We start from the raw sequence: 17,516 nt of genomic DNA on the forward strand, positions 1-17,516 counted from the left end.
GGCTCCATATATGTGTATGTGTGTCCATGTTTTTTTTGTCATGTTCTTTTCCATTGTCCCTCTCAACCAGGCTAAAGTGAGAAAATGGTCCATACATACAGAATGATACAACAGAAGCCACCTCATTGCATCTTTTGATTTTCTTTCTTTTTTTCTGATGATGTGCAGCGTTGGAAAAGCCTATATGTTTAAAATGTGAGAATTTTTTACTTTGAGTGTGTTTAAAATGGTTGTAAATGTCCTGTTTGTTGTGTCACTCTGGTCAGAGCCTCAGATCTCTGGAGTTACACTAACTGGAAGATGCTCAGATTACCTGTCCGGGTCCTATCCTTGGGTCTCTGATCGTATAAAGGACTCCCTTGCAGCAGTTGCTATTGTTTCCGACTGTTATTGTGATGCTTTGTGTATTATTTGTTATGCCGTGTGATAATAAGAAGCATTCCCTGGATAAGAAGGGAGGACTCTTGTCGCTATGGATTTAACATTGTAGGAACCTTCTCTGGTGTCTTAGTTACTCTTTGAGTTTACACTCTTTGATAGAAGGGGATCACAGACGGATCGTCTGCCCTTGCTCAGCTGATTGCATCTTTACATTGAAAGTGTAATCTAGAATTTCTTTAGCGCACTTGTTTATATGGATAGTTAAAACTCTCATTAAATGCAAATACATGTTTCTGGTGGGCTTTGCATTTCAGCTTATTCAGTGTTTCTTTTTCTTAATCTAACAGGTGAAACAATTGCAGTGATAAACAACAAAGGTAAAGGCATTAAACATCACTTGTGTGCCTCGAAAGCTCTTCCCTTGAAGACTAATGACTCACCAAAGTCGACAGCAGAAATATCACTCTGCCCAATGAGGTCTGTACTTGGCTCTTAGGCACCAGCTGATAAACATTGAAGAAGTAACACGCAGACATACTGAAGCCAGTCTGAGGTGCTCATTATCAAGGAATAGCTAACCTGGAATCAGAAACAACACGCAACAGAGAAGTCGTATGGATATCTAGAATGTGACAAAACATTTATTAGACAGAGAAAGAGTAACTACAACATCAGAAATTTCATACTGGAGAAAAAGCATGAAGATAGACTGACTGTAATGAAGCATCAGAATGTCCACATAGTAGAGGAACTATATAAATGTACAAAATGTAATAAAGTGTTCAGACAGAAGACGATTCTAAAGGAGCATCAACAAATCCACACCGGGGAGAGACCATATCAATGCACAGAATGTAATAAAGTGTTCCGAATGAAGAAGATTCTAAAGCAACATCAAAAAATCCACACTGGAGAGAGACCATTTAGTTGCACTGAATGTGAGAAGGCATTTATAACAAACACAGAGCTGAAGCGACATCAGAAAATCCATACTGGAGAGAGACCATTTTACTGCACTGATTGTGGGAAGGCTTATATTAGAAAGCCACATCTAATGCAACATCAGAAAGTCCACAGCGGGCAGAAACTCTATGAATGTACAGAATGTGACAAGGCATTTTTAACATATGGAGAGCTGAAGCAACATCAGAAAATCCACACTGGAGAGAGACCATTTAACTGTACTGAATGTGAGAAGGCTTATATTACAAAGCCACATCTAATGCGACATCAGAAAGTCCACACCGGGCAGAAACCCTATGAATGTACAGAATGTGACAAGGCATTTAAAACAAATGGAGAGCTGAAGCTTCATCAGAAAACCCACACTAGAGAGAGACCATATCAATGTACAGAATGTGACAAAGCATTTAAAACAAATGAAAGTCTGAAGCAACATCAAAAAGTCCACACTGGCGAGAGACCATATCAATGTACAGTATGTGACAAGGCATTTATGACACATGGAAAGCTAAAACGACATCAGAAAATCCACACTGGTGAGAGGCCATATCAATGTATAGATTGTGACAAGGCATTTATTGCCAGTGAAGCCCTAAAGCAACATCAGAAAGTCCACACTGGGGAGAGAGCATATGAATGCACTGAATGTGACAAAGCATTTTTTACAAATGGAAACCTAAAAGAACATCAAAAAATCCACATTGGGGAGAGACCGTATCAATGTACAGAGTGTGAAAAAGCATTTATTGCCAGTGGATCCCTAATGGAACATCAGAAAATCCACACTGGGGAAAGACCGTATGAATGCACTGAATGTGACAAAGCATTTATAACAAATTCAAAGCTAAGACGACATCAGAAAATCCACACTGGGGAGAAACCATATCAATGTACAGAGTGTGATAAAGCATTTATAACAAATGGAGTGCTAAAACAACATCAGAAGATCCACACTGGGGAGAAACCACATCAATGTACAGAATGCGACAAATCATTTATTACAAGTGGAACCCTAATGCAACATCAGAGAGTCCACACTGGGGAGAGACCGTATGAATGCACTGAATGTGACAAAGCATTTATAAGAAAGGCAGATCTGAAACAACATCAGAAAAGCCACACTGGGGGGGGGAGAACGAAGATGGCGTCGATGGGAGCAGTCGCAGACTGAGCTCTCTCTTTCTTCCCCTGATAAGCTATGCGTGAGAGCAGGGGAAATCAAGGGAAAATGCAGTGGAAAAACTGCATCATTCTTCCTCCAGCGAGAACATAAAGATGATTGAGTTGGATAAAACCTGGAAAAAACGGGGACTTATGATGGTCGTTGAAAGGAGGAGAAGAAAAAAAGACTTGATTATTTTTTCAGAGCCCGATTGGGAGCTGTAAAGTCGGAAAAAGTCAGAAAAAGCTCACCCCACCTTCCGGACCTTCTCTGATGCTGTGACATTGATTGACTGACATTAAACAACATACGTTTTTGAGCCCTATTTGAACCCTCTCATGAAGAGTTCTGAGACTCTCCTGTACGGTACTGGCACAAAAAAAAAAGCGTTTCGTTTTTTTTTCTCTCTCTGTGGTTCTGGGCGTCGTCTCGAGTTGGACAGACGGAGGCCTGCAATCCATCAACAGCCTGTCAGAAGGAAAAGGAAAAGATACGGACTTACTGAATACGGCAGCTGCCTTCGCCCTTTGCCCATTCACTTCTCCATGCAATCTCTACTCCTGCTTGTAAGTATTAATCGGTGCCGCTTCGGTTGATCAGCTCAAGCTTAATTGGAAGGTGAGGAGCTGGTGTGTAGGGCTGTGAGCATACGGAGCGAGTAAGGAGCACCAGGCTCTAAAGCGGGGAAAAAAAAACTTGCATCGGATAACTCAATAGCAAACAAGGTATCTGCAGCAGGATATCTAAAAAAAAAGACTAGGGCTAGGGCCAAGACATTAAGACACTAAAATATGATTACGCTACAAACTGATGTAAAACGCAGCAAATAGAAAGAAATTTGCCTTTGACATTCGTTTTCTCTGCTCAGCCCACCTTTACTGCTCAGCCGTCTGGAAGGTTCTGACCTTTGCCTCGGGCTTCAGCTACCAATCACTTGGTCGGAGGCTGACAGTGGCCATTTGTACAAGCTGGGAGGGGAAACAAAAAAAAAGAGGAGGGGGCTCTAGTCTTAAAGGCACACATTCTATATTCCACTTAAGAATGCGAGAAGAGTATCACTGGAAACGGAAAGTGCTACCTTGGAGAAAGAGAAAAATTGATTTATTATCTGATAAGACGGTCATAAAGGTGGCAGTAACAGTGATAACGACCCAGGAACTTCTTAAAACTCCACGAAGTGGCGTTAGGCAATATACACAATATATGCAGAAGCAATATAACCGTAAATGTCACTGTGAGGTTGTTAATAGCAGATTCAGCTCTCTGTGTCTTCTCTGTCAACCCAAAGTCCAAGGAAACGGAATAAAACGACACATAAACCTGAGCATCTGTGGCATCTCAAACATACCAAATTTAGTAAAAACAGGGCAGGGATCAACTACTCCATACCTGAACCAGATCAAGCCAGTTATACAAAGGTACGAAAAAAAGAACAACGAGCAAAGTCTAGGGCAAGAAGTGATAGACAAGATGAATGTAACGGATATAAAAAGGATGGAGGATCTTCAAGAAAGTACTCAGGAGGTGATAAATGATTTACAGGATCAGAACCAGGTCAGTGATATTTCCATGCTCCAACCGACTATATGGGAAGTACAACAGCATGAAGAGCCTGAGTCGGATGAGCCTAATACGTCTAACAAGAAGGTGCAAGAAGTGGACAGGGGCCATACCTTGAAACCAATGCCGCAAAGACGGGAAACAAGAGGGACCAAAGCCAAAGACATAAAAAATAAAGAACAGGAACAAGATGGAGGGAAGGAGAGAGTTAAAGAGAATGAGAATGGGAATGAGAATGAAAAAGAGAAGGGGAAGGAGGACGACAAAGGTAGCAAAGAAAAACTAAAAAAAGGGGGAAAAAAAGCGACAGGCAAGCGGCTAAAGGCAAAGGCAGTGGCATGGAATCAGAAAAAAAGAAAGAGAAAATTAAAGAGAAACATAAGGAGCAGGAGAAAGACCATGAAGACACTGGAGAGATGGAATTAATGATGAAAAAAGCAAAACGCCTACAAACCATCAAAGAATTAAAAGCAAATGCAAAGATGACGGGGGAGTCAATGGCATCACAGCCTAGCATATTAAATATTTTTATCCCAGTGCCCAAAACTGGGGCAAATAAAGGGCTAAGGCAGGCGGTAATAACACAGGAGTCAACAGTACTGGACGGGGGAAATGCAAGAAACAATCTTGTGGTCGATGGACAAGTAATCCTGAATCCCCCACCTGATAAACGACTGTCGCTAGGAATTGATACAAACTCTGAAGAGTCCGATGTAGACATGTATGAGACAGGGATCTCGACTGCTAGTGAGACGAGTGAAGTTAACAAAAGAAGAGACCAAGAACTATCATCCCCGGCAATATCTGGACGTTCTGAAACAAGGAAGGAGAGTGATCATGGACAAGGAAGCACACCAAGGAAAAAATTAGAGAAAAGAAGAACAAGGAATAAAAGATTAAATAAATCAACCTATGACGAAACCACTGATCAAGGAAGCAACACAGAATTGACTGATCCTCGGAAAAATTTAAAATCTAAAAAATTAATAGAAACAACGAAGATTCAGGAAAGTGGGGAGGAATCAATTGCGGACATTTCTGAATATGACGAGGCAGGAGAGGCAAACGAACCATCTTTGAAAAAAATATTGACTTCAATAAAGAAATTGCATAAAGATGTCAAAAACGATACTCAAAAGCATCATTTAGCTGTTCAAAAGCTCCAAGGGGCGGTAAATAAGGTGGGCAGCACATGCCTGGCAATCTCTGAAAGGATGGTATCAGTTGAGACACGAACTGACCATTTAGAAAAGGATGTCACTTATCTGCAAAAACAGGAAAAAAGGCAAGAAGGTGCTATTCAGGACCTAATGATAAAGGCGGAGGAACAGGAAAATAGAGCACGGCGGAACAATCTGCGTTTCCTGGGGCTCCCAGAAGGTGTCGAAGATAACGACCCAAGGGGATACATAATTAAACTCCTCAAATCATCTATGCCCGAACTGCAAACCTGGGACCTAGAGAAAGAAGTCCAAAGAGCCCATCGGTTTCCCCTGACTCATCCTAAAAAAACTCAGAATCAATCTAAATATCCAAGGGCAATGTTGGTATTTTTGGGAAATTTTTTACTTCGGGAAACCATATATGATTTAGCTCGCCCCACAAGCAAGAAAGAATACAATGGTAGTACATATTTTGTAAGACCAGATTTTGCCCACGCAACCTTGGAAAGGAGATGGAGGCTGAGGCAGCTATTTTATCCCTTTGAGCAGATTGGTGCTAAAGTGTATTTACAAAACCCGGCAAGACTGAAAATAATATTCAGAGGATCTACTCGGAGCTTCACTAGCGAAATACAAGCAGAAAATTATCTTAAAGAAATCTCGGAGACTGCAAAAAAACCAGACCGGGAATATGAGCAAGAACTAATTCTTTTCCTATGAGGATCAAATAATAGTTGTCAAAATAAGAATGTTTAGTTTGTGCAAAATGAAGTGAGAACAATAACAATCATTACCTACAAGTGAAATAATACACGAAAACTTTTTCCAGAGGAGTAAAAGAAAAGAATCCTTGATCACAAAGACTTTTCTATGTATGTAAATAATACACTCACGCATGGCTGGGGGGGGGGGCACTGAGGCACTATGACCATGGGCGCCCACACCTGGAGCCGGTTTGGGGAGGGTGGGGGGGGGGCAAGGGTCAAGGAGGAAGGGGGGGAGGGAGGGTTGAGGGGTGGGATTGGTTGGTGGAAGGGTGGAAAAACGAGAAAAAAGGAAAGTGGTACAATTTTGGACAACGATTTGTTGAGAAGGACAATAACATGATTAGGGATCTGAGTGATGAGATATATAAACAATTAAATGGCAAGCATTAGAATATGCACTATTAATGCGGGAGGACTGAATGACTGGAGGAAGAGGCAGAGACTGGCATTCTTAGTAAGGCATGAAAGGATTGATATTATCTGTATACAAGAAACCCATCTCCCATGGTCAAAACGCAATCTACTTTCACTGGGTGGCTTTGAGTTAATAGCTTGTTCTACACAGACGTCTACAATTCGAGGTGTAGCTATACTGATTCGAGGTCCCCTAGGTAAAGCAAGGAAAGTGAAGGTGGATAGCAATGGGAGATGGGTAATTGCTGACTTAGACCTCGGTTTCTCCTTATGTGTGGTGTACGGCTCCAATCAAGATGAGCCTGAAATATTCGACTTTTTAGAAACCGAACTTGTGGGTTGGGCTACACCGTTGATAATAGCGGGGGATTTAAATATTTCAGCTGATTGGGTCGGATCTGAACCATATGCAGGTCGGAAACCCAAGGTCTTTCAATCTATTCGATCTCTTCTAAGCTCTCACAGGATGCTTGATGTATGGGGGTCAAAAACCCCTTGGATTTTGGATACACATACTTCTCTAATCCTGCCCAAAAATACACGAAATTAGATTACTTCCTGATCTCGTCCTCTGAGTTATCGAAAGTTGACATACTTAAACTTCCTAAAGTGGTTTCTGACCATAATCCATTAATTCTATCATATAGTATAGGTCAGAGGGAAAGAAAAAGCAATTCCTGGTCCTTTGAGAAAAAGCTCCTTAGTGATAAAAGATTTATAGATCATCTGAAAAATTGGGTCCCACAATTCTTTGCAGTAAATAGGTACAGTGCGTCTAGAAACACAGTCTGGGAAACTTTTAAGGCAGCATTGAGGGGTAAAACTATTAGCTGTTCAGCAAGATTAAGAAAGGAAGATAGAAATAAGATTGATGGTTTAATGAAAGAGTTAGTAAAAGTAGAAGAACAACATATGACTGATATAATCAAAGGGGTTAATACCACTGCAAGCCAGGAAGCTTTACTGACAATCAAAGCCGCACTCCAGAAAGAAGTAACCATGAAAGTCACAGGAGGATACCAATCAAATAGGGTTAAAAGATATGAGACCGGTGAGCAGGCAGGGAGAGCACTTGCCCTCAGGTTAAGGCAGGAAAAAACAAGAAACACTATTGTATGTATAGAAGTGGATGAGATCAGCTATACAGAAAGTAAGGACATTTTAAGAGTATTCGAAACATTTTATCAGCAGCTGTATGAGCAGGAAGAACCTACTAAGAAACCAGGGGAAGGAATACGAGATCGGGGCCCACTTTTAGAAGACTCAATCAAAAAAAATTGGAAGAAGAAATTACAATATTAGAAGTAACAGTCGCATTGCGGGAATTGGCCTCAGGTAAAGCTTCAGGTCCCGACGGGATACCTTTAGAAGTCTATAAACAATAGAAACCGAAATCACTCCGCTTCTGGTAGATTTGTTTAATGGGGTTATGTGTACAGGATCAACACCCGCCTCTTGGAAAGAAACAAATATAGCAATCTTCCATAAAAAGGGGAAACCGGCGGAAAAGGCGGGGTCTTACCGACCCATTTCACTAATAAATTCTGATACTAAGCTTTATTCTAAAATTCTGGCAAAGAGGCTGAGTAGGGTAATCGGCGATCTAGTATCCCCATGGCAGCATGGGTTTGTCCCCGGTCGGGGTACAACGGATCATACCTGTAGGGCAATCTCTTTGTTTGATGCCCAGGCTGCCGTGTGGGGGGGGATGTCGCTATGATCCTGCTCGACGCAGAGAAGGCGTTTGATCGTGTGAACTGGAACTTTCTCTGGGCTATCTTAGAGGCGAGGGGATTTGGTCCCAATATTATAGGGGCCCTTAAAGCCATGTATGTAGAACCAACTGCTAAGGTAACAGCAATCGGCGAGATATAAAAAGAGGGACTCGGCAAGGTTGTCCCTGTTTCCCTATTCTATTTGCGCTGTATATTGACCCCCTTATACAGTGTATTTTTAACTGCCCAGAGATAGCTCCAGTGATATGCAATGGTTATTCAAGTAAAATACTGGCCTATGCTGACGATCTTGCAGTGTTAACAAATAATCCACAACAAACTCTTCCTATTCTAATTCAAATGGCTAAACTATTTGGGGAAGAGTCAGGCTATCTTCTAAATGAAACAAAAACGCAGGTTATTTGTTCTAAAAATATAGCCAAAACTGACTATAGATTCGTCGACTCTGCCATATATTTAGGGGTAAAAATTAATTCCAATGTTGAGAAAATTGTAAGCGAGAACTATCTGCCACTTATTAAGGATATTGAGAAGGAATTAAAAAGAATAGATGTGTTACACCTCTCATTAATAGGAAGGGTAAATGCAGTTAAAATGTCTATGTTCCCTAGAGTTCTCTACTTATTTCGGGCCATCCCTTTAGCAATAGAGGACAGGATCATGAAACAACTTGAATCTATGTTTATCAGATTTGGATGGCAATACGGCAGGGTAAGGCGATCTACAAACTTAATGGCACTGCCCAGAGAAAGGGGTGGGATGGGATTGCCGAATTTAAAGTTATATCATTGGGCCTGCTTGCTAACCCAAATGACTACTCTATTTCAATCTACATCTGTACCTGATATAACACCTGGGTTTGTAGATCAACAATGCCCGCCCCAGATATATAGGATGCTATTGGGTGAAAAGACTATAAATGTATTTCAGTGCGAATTGGAACGAAGCTTTTATAAAAAACAAGATTGAAGACACTGATTGGCGCATGGAAGGTTTGGAAAGCAATTATGAAAATGTTTAATATCCCGAAAATCAATTCCTATCAGCAACTGTATAATTCATCTCTCTTTCCTCAACTAAAAAATGATAATAATTTGCTGATGTGGAAAAGGTTGGGGCTTAGATCCTTAGGAGATGTAATTGAAGAAGGTGAAATTCTGGGGTTCGAAATGCTGCAGGAAAGATTTGGTATTCCAGACAGTCAATGGCTGGTTTATGGTCAAGTTACCAGGGCAATTAGGGCAGTCAGGCCACAGATTTCATATACAGCAGATTTTCCACTGATTGAGTTATTAAATAGAGGTTGTAGGAAGATTAAGATTTTATATAATTGCCTATTGGACCAAATCCCGGATGATATTGAGAAGGTTGAGTCTAACTGGGCGACAAAATTAGGAGATTCTGATGTCGATCTCGACCTCGCTCTCGTATTGAATAAAAAAATATTCCGGGCATCAAACCTTCGCGCACAACACTACAAGACTATTTTTAATCTTTACCATACACCCGCGAAGATATTTGCCTGGGGTCTAAGCGAAAATGATAATTGTCCCAGATGTAATGAAAGTCAGGCTGACATTATACATATGTTTTCTTCCTGCAAACAGTTGGATAATGTTAAATATGAAATAATTAAATTTATGGAGGGGCTGCTAGGTCAGTCCATCGACCTATCCCCTACTCTAATTTTACTGGGTACAGACTCAAAGTTGGGTTTAGGCGAGGCTGAAAGAGATCTAATGTTTTTATCTGTTGCTGTACTTAGAATTTTAATTTCTGCGGCGTGGAAAGATACGAACCCTCCATCCTTTCAGATGTGGCTCTCGAGATTTCTAGGAATTCATAACATAGAATCCTGCCTCTATGAATATAAAGGCATGAGGCAACGTAAGGAGTGTATACGCCTATGGGCTCCTGTAACTAATTGGAGAACAGATAGAAATGGATAAAAACTTTGTTTGTCTCCAATTAATTGAAGCTGATTTCTAACCCTATTTATCTATTTATTTTTCCTCGTTCCCGCTAACAAAATGTATTCAAAAATGTATGTAAATATATCAAATATTTATCAAATTCTTATCATGTATGTAATAATTGTTGAAATTTGTCCATTTATGTACCAACTTTTTCACCCAAAAAAAAAAAAAAAAAAAAAAGAAAAGCCACACTGGGGAGAAACCATATCAATGCACTGAATGTGACAAAGCATTTATAACAAAGGGAGAGCTAAAACAACATCAGACAATCCACACTAGGGAGAAACCATATCAATGTACAGAGTGTGACAGATCATTTGTTACAAATGGACTGCTGATGCAACATCAGAAAATCCACACCGTAGAGAGACCATTTAACTGCACTGAATGTGAGAAGGCATTTACTAGAAAGTCATAGCTAATGCAACATCAAAAAGTCCACACCGGGCAGAAACCATATGAATGTAAAGAATTTGACAAAACATTTATAACAAAGGGAGAGCTGAAGCAACATCAGAATAAACACACTAGAGGGAGATCATATCAATGTACAGAATGTGACTAGGCATTTATATTAAATGGTGCACCGAATCAACATTGGAAAATCCCCACTGGGGAGAAACTATATTAATGAACAGAATGTGACAACGGATTTATTGCAAAGCACAGTTTAAAAATACATCGGAAGGTCCACACTGGGGAGAAACCATATGAATGTACAGAATGTCAAAAGGGATGTATTACTCAACAAAATTGAATATGACATGGGATAGTTCACACTGGAGAGACACCATATCAATGTATTGAAAGTGGCAATGCATTCATAAGAAATGGAGAGCTAACACAACCTAAAAAGTCCACACTTAAGACTGCACTGAATGCTGCAAGCCAATCATTAGAAAGGGAGTGTTAAAACAATATCCAAAAGTCCCCATTGGGAAAAATCTGAATGAATGTACAGAATGTGACAACGTGTTCTTAATGACGCAACAGCATGAGTGTACAGAAAGTAACAAGGCATTTATTGGAAGGGCACAGCACATCCAATGTACCATCAGCAAGTTCACACATGAGAGATACCATGTCAGTGCACGTACTATGACAAGGCATATGTTTTTTTTTAAACTAACACTATATCAAAAGTTCACATGGAAGAGAAATGGCATTTATTAGAAAGGCACAGCTAATTTACCATTAAAGTCCACACAGGGAAGAAAGTCATGACACGAAGAATGCATATCATAACAAATGTGTTCAAATATTTGTCAAAAAAGAAAGACCTAACACAACAACAAAAAGGCCACCCTGGGGAGAAACCATATAAATGTACTGAATGTGATAATTCACATTTATTGGCAGGGCACAGCTTCTATAAAAACAGTAAGTCAACACAGAGGAGAAAGTAATGATGGTGGAGAATGCATATCACTGTACTCAATGTGGCAAGACATCCTTTACAAAGGCAAATCCAATGCAACATCATAAAGTCTAGTGGGACACCTGTCCTCCACAAAGGAGCGACACTATAGGAATATACTGAATGTGACAAGCAATCATTGCAAAGGGACTATTAATGCAACATCTGAAAATCCACACTTGGAAGTAACTAAAGCAATAAATGTGACCAGGTGCTGACCCGATAGTCCATAATGGCAGAAATAAATTTTTCTTACAAAGTGTTTTATTTCAGGGGCAACCTAATGTGTCAACATGCATTCCAGGAAGAAACTGTATCTCTCTTCAGGCTGAGAAGGCATTCATTACAAAAGAATAGCTAATGCTTGATCAGAAATTATGCACTGGAGAGTGTAAGTTGTGCTGATCGTGAAGTCTTTCATTTAAAACAGTCATCAGTTGCTACAATAAAGAATCCACACCTGCACACAGTTACAGGGGATGAAATACCTGAATAAAATGTGGAACAAAGGAACAGAAATAGTGGCAGTCATCGTAGGTGCCGAAGGATTGGTCAAGAAAAGGTCCGAGGGCAACTTGCCAGTCGCTCACAGAGGTGACAATATGTAAACTCCAGTGAGCATCAAAGTGCCTCACAATGCAACTGTTACAGAAATTAATAGCTAGATTTCTTTCACTGTTCCCAGATTACTGTGGTGATAAACACACGCTCTGCCTATTTACTCAGTTATGTGAGATGTGTTCTGCAAGGCCTTCTAGTGCTCGTTTCCACAGTTTTGGGAACATTTGTGATAATACAATTCATAGTTTGTTATCTAGGATGTTATGTTTATACTGTTTATCGTTGACATTTTGTTTCTTTCATTAACAATACTACCCAGGAGAGGCAAGTGGAGTTTTGTGGTCAGTTGGAAGTCAGATGCTACTGTCCTTAGGGGTTTGCAACCCCTGAAGTATGTGTGCATCAGGTTTATGGTTTTATGTGGGACAGGACCTGGCACTATTTGTACAGACATTGCAAGACAGTTTGCTGGACAACCTGTGAATAAGAGACTCTACTAACAAGAGTGATTACAATCTCCCATCTCACGTGTAGGCAACCATTGTATTCTTTCTACTTCTGCACAAGGGTCATTTTGTAACATGCTGATCTGTAATAAAATGAACCACTGCTGAAAGTACCAACTGCAATCCTGGATGTTTGAATACTGTAAACTTTCACATACCGTACTATGTATGTGGTTATTTACTTTTCTAAAGCGCTCTAGTGTCCTTTCTGGCTATGCCCGTGCAATAGAAATAAACAAATACATAAATCTGTTTGCCTGTGTAGGGAAAGACAAAGCAAAGGTTCCCCAGGGGGTCAGAAAGCCATCTAGGCCTCAGAATTTGTTTTCTTTTTTATTCAGGGTTGAGGTCAGCCCAGAATAGGCATGCCAATGCCCACACCTCCCCTAAAACATTTCACAGTCTTTCTGCCCCCCTGAGGGGCGGATGAGGGCAGCGGTCCCTGATCTACCCCCGGGGGGCAGAAAGCCCCCTAGGCGCCAGCGATTACGCTGGCTTTTTTTATGCGTCAGGGCTGCTCAGAATGGGCATACCAATGCCCCCACCCCAAAAACATAGCCTCAGTCTTTCTTGCCCCCTTGGGGGCATATCAGGGAAACCCCCACCCTGATTCTCCCCCACTGCAGCAGAAAGCCCACTAGGCACAGCCTTGTTTTTAGCAATGTGCCTACCTGTGGATTTAGGGCCCTAGCGCAGCCGGCACATAGGGAAGCCTAGCAAACCTGCAAATTATTTTTAACTAGACACCAAGGGGAATCCAGGAGGGTGTGACTTGTGTGCCTCTCACCAGGTTATGTTACCCAGAATCGCTTGCAAACCTCAAACCTAGTTAAAAAAACATATTTTCCTCATGTTTCTGTGATGGAAATTTCTGGGATCTGAGTGGATCCACAAAATTCCACCCACCCCGCATACCCCAAAGTCGTCTGAAAAAAATGGTGTCTCACTTGTGTGGGTGTCCAATGCCGAATTGCCTAAAAACGTATTTTAAAAAAAATGTAGTGCTTAGAATTCTCAGTGCTATACCCTTATTGCCTATGTTTTAGGCTCTTCCCAGTCACAGGCCTTTGCCCCAGCCAAACAAGTGAGGTATCATTTTGCTCGGGAGACTGAGGGGAACGCTGTGAGGTAGGACATTTGTGCCGGCACAGTGATTCCACTCAAAAATATGTGGAAAATATATTTTTTTCAGTTAAATTTGAGGTTTGCTAGGCATCCTGGGTAGGAAAACGTTGGGGGATCCACACAAGCCATACCTCGCTGGACTTCCCCGGGTGTCTAGCTTTCAGAAATGTGTGGGTTTGGTAGTTTACCAAGATGGTAGCCGAGCCCAGAGCCAAAAACCCAGGTGACCCACCCTTGCAAAACCAGGTTGCTTTGTGATAGGTCATTATGATGCCACAGTGGGAAGAATACCAAGATGAATCCTCAGTCTTTGAATGGACAAAAGGGGCAATTGATAGGTTGTTGTTGCTGAAGACATTGATACTTGGATAGAGATTAATAAAAACTAGAAGCTTCTCTTCACTTGTTTATGAAAGGCGAGCTGTTGTTAATTCCACAGTTAGTAAGGCTTTGCTCTCGTGCTTTAAAGATAGTAAAAGAGGGAGACACTCAGTGTGTCAGCTAGAAAATGTCTCCCCCCTCTCACAATTCAACAGCTACTAATCCTTGAATAACCTCCCACAGTCTGAAGACAAGTTATATCTCTCATCGATATGGAAGAAGGACAGGCTTCTAACACTAGTGTTATATGTAACATTGTGGAGCATCACATGATTGTGGGCAACAATGTGATTGATGCCAGTTCAGCCACCCCGAGGCTCGACTGTAAAGCTCTGCTAAGGTTACCCATGCAATGTGGGTAGGCGCATGTTGAGATGGCTGTTTGGGCGACTATTACTAGAACACAGGTGACAAAGAGTTTTGATGTCAGAAATACTTGTAATCTGACAAAAAAACCTTAGTGGAAAGAGGAGAGTCAACCTGCAGACACAACACATATGACTGGGGTAAGCCCAGGATGTAAGATTAAGCATCTCACTTAGAATGTGAGAGGGGTGAATGACCACCACAAGACCCAAATGGTGACTGTATACCTCAATAGCCCTATCAATCAATCATGCCATTTGTATAGCGCACTACTCACCCGGGAGGGTCTCAAGGCGCTTGGGGGGGAGGGGTATGCTACTGCTCGAACAGCCAGGTCTTGAGTTGTTTCCTGAAGGCGAGATGGTCCTGGGTCAGCCGAAGGTGGATGGGTAGGGAGTTCCAAGTCTTGGCAGCCAGGTAAGAGAAGGATCTTCCTCCGGCGGTGGCTCTTCGGATGCGTGGTACGGCTGCGAGGGCGAGGCTGGTGGACCGTAGCTGGCGGGTGGGCGTGTAGAAGGTCAGGCGGTCGTTGAGGTACTTGGGGCCCAGGTCGTGGAGAGACTTGTGTGCGTGGGTAAGGAGCCGGAACGTGATCCTCTTGTCGACGGGGAGCCAGTGCAGGTTCCTCAGGTGGCTGGAGATGTGGCTGCGTCGGGGGACATCCAGGATGAGTCTGGCGGAGGCGTTCTGGATGCGCTGGAGTCTTTTCTGTAGCTTGGCTGTGGTTCCAGCGTAGAGGGCGTTTCCGTAGTCCAGTCGGCTGGTGACGAGTGCCTGGGTGACAGTCTTCCTGGTCTCGGCCCTAAGGTAGATGTTCCATAAATTCAGGAGACGCAGGCTGCTTCTGTTGGGGTTAATACTTTTTCCAAAATTTGGAGCCCTTACCTCCTATTTCTATTCCTCAGTCACTAGGGAAATGGCCATATTGGTTAAACTAAGCAAACACAAGGAGATGATGGATGGAGTGCTGAAACGTTTCGGACACTCACCCCCAGTCACAGATCTGGATTGAATCCATCATCATTATGTAGCTTACTTTGCCACCCCAGTTCAGACACAGCTATATTCAAATCAGTCATGCCCCTGTGCCTCATGTAAACAGTCCAGCCTGAACTGCCAAGCCATGTCTTCCCTGGACAGGAAACACGCATCCTGGGACCGGTTTCGGGCTAACATCCCTCTTCAGCCAGGCTAACTTGAATCCAGTTGCAAAGAGAGCAAGGGATTCAAGTCTGGGCATACCCTGCCAACTTAGGGCGAAAAAAGCAAACATAAGGAGATGATGGACGCAGCGCTGAAAATGTTCAAACACTCATCTCCATTCATAGATCTGGGTTGAATCCATCATCATTCTTTAGCTCACTTAGCCACCCCAGTTCAGACACAGCTATATGCAAATCAGTCTTGCCCCTGCGCCTCATGGAAACAGTCCAACCGAACTGCCAAGCCATGTCTTCCCTGAATCCAAAACAAGCATCATAGGACCGGATTCGGGTTAACAGCCCTCTTCAACCAGGATAGCTTGAATCCAGTGGCAAAGTGAGCACGGGACCCAGCTTTGGGCATACCCTGCCAACTGAGGGTGAAAAAAGCAAACACAAGGAGTTGATGAACGGAGTGCTGAAATGTTTCAAACACCCCCCACCAGTCAGGGATCAGGATTGAATCTATCATGATTCTGTAGCTCACTTTGCCACCCCAGTTCAGACACAGCTATATGCAAATCAGTCTTGCCCATGTGCCTCATGTAAACAGTCCAGCCTGAACTGCCAAGCCATGTCTTCCCTGGACAGGAAAAAAGCATCCTGGGACCGATTTCGGGCTAACAGCCCTCTTCAGCCAGGCTAGCTTGAATTAAGTTGCAAAGAGAGCAAGGGATTCAAGTATGGGCATACCCTGCCAAATTAGGGCGAAAAAAGCAAACATAAGGAGATGATGATTGGGGTGCTGAAACTTTTCAAACACTCACCCCCATTCACAGATCTGGGTTGAATCCATCATCATTCTTTTGCTCACTTTGCCACCCCAGTTCAGACACAGCTATATGCAAATCAGTATTGCCCCTGTGCATCATGGGAACAGTCCAGCTCGAACTGCCAAGCCATGTCTTCCCTGGATCCGAAACAAGAATCCTAGGACCGGATTCAGCTAACAGCCCTCTTCAGCCAGGCTAGCTTGAATCCAGTGGCAAATTGAGCAAGGGACCCAGGTCTGGGCATACCCTGCCAACTTAGGGTGAAAACAGCAAACATAAGGAGATGATGTTCGTAGTGCTGAAACTTTTCAAACACTCACCCCCATTCACAGATCTGGGTTGAATCAATCATCATTCTTTAGCTCACTTTCCCACCCCAGTTCAGACACAGCTATATGCAAATCAGTATTGCCCCTGTGCATCATGGGAACAGTCCAGCTCGAACTGCCAAGCCATGTCTTCCCTGGATCCGAAACAAGAATCCTAGGACCGGATTCAGCTAACAGCCCTCTTCAGCCAGGCTAGCTTGAATCCAGTGGCAAATTGAGCAAGGGACCCAGGTCTGGGCATACCCTGCCAACTTAGGGTGAAAACAGCAAACATAAGGAGATGATGTTCGTAGTGCTGAAACTTTTCAAAAACTCACCCCCATTCACAGATCTGGGTTGAATCAATCATCATTCTTTAGCTCACTTTCCCACCCCAGTTCAGACACAGCTATATGCAAATCAGTATTGCCCCTGTGCATCATGGGAACAGTCCAGCTCGAACTGCCAAGCCATGTCTTCCCTGGACCGGAAACAAACATCCTAGGACCAGTTGCGGGCTATCAGCCCTCTTCAGCCAGGCTAGCTTGAGTCCAGTGGCATAGTGTGCAAGGTATTCATGTCTGGGCATACCCTGCCAACTTAGGGTGAAGAAAGAAAACACAAGGAGATGACGGACGGAGTGCTGAAATGTTTCAAACACTCACCACCAGTCAGAGATCTGGATTGAATCTATCACGATTCTGTAACTTACTTTGCCACCCCAGTTCAAACACAGCTATATGCAAATCAGTCTT

At 42.5% G+C, this 17,516-nt stretch overlaps 1 protein-coding gene across 1 annotated transcript; it reads left to right on the forward strand.

The window, feature by feature from the left end:
• Positions 1 to 732: 732 nt before the first annotated feature.
• LOC144764034 (uncharacterized) lies at positions 733 to 3,033 on the forward strand. Its single transcript, XM_078650173.1, has one exon. The coding sequence runs from the start codon at positions 1,100 to 1,102 to the stop codon at positions 2,513 to 2,515; it is 1,416 nt and encodes a 471-aa protein (XP_078506299.1). The 5' UTR covers positions 733 to 1,099; the 3' UTR covers positions 2,516 to 3,033.
• Positions 3,034 to 17,516: the final 14,483 nt, after the last annotated feature.

The sequence above is a fragment of the Lissotriton helveticus genome, chromosome 6 (assembly GCF_964261635.1).
Source record: "Lissotriton helveticus chromosome 6, aLisHel1.1, whole genome shotgun sequence".
Taxonomy (NCBI): domain Eukaryota; kingdom Metazoa; phylum Chordata; class Amphibia; order Caudata; family Salamandridae; genus Lissotriton; species Lissotriton helveticus.

What these genes read in the sequence shown, in the direction of transcription:
- LOC144764034 (XM_078650173.1), top strand. Translation starts at nt 1,100, where the DNA reads ATGAAGCATCAGAATGTCCACATAGTAGAGGAACTATATAAATGTACA.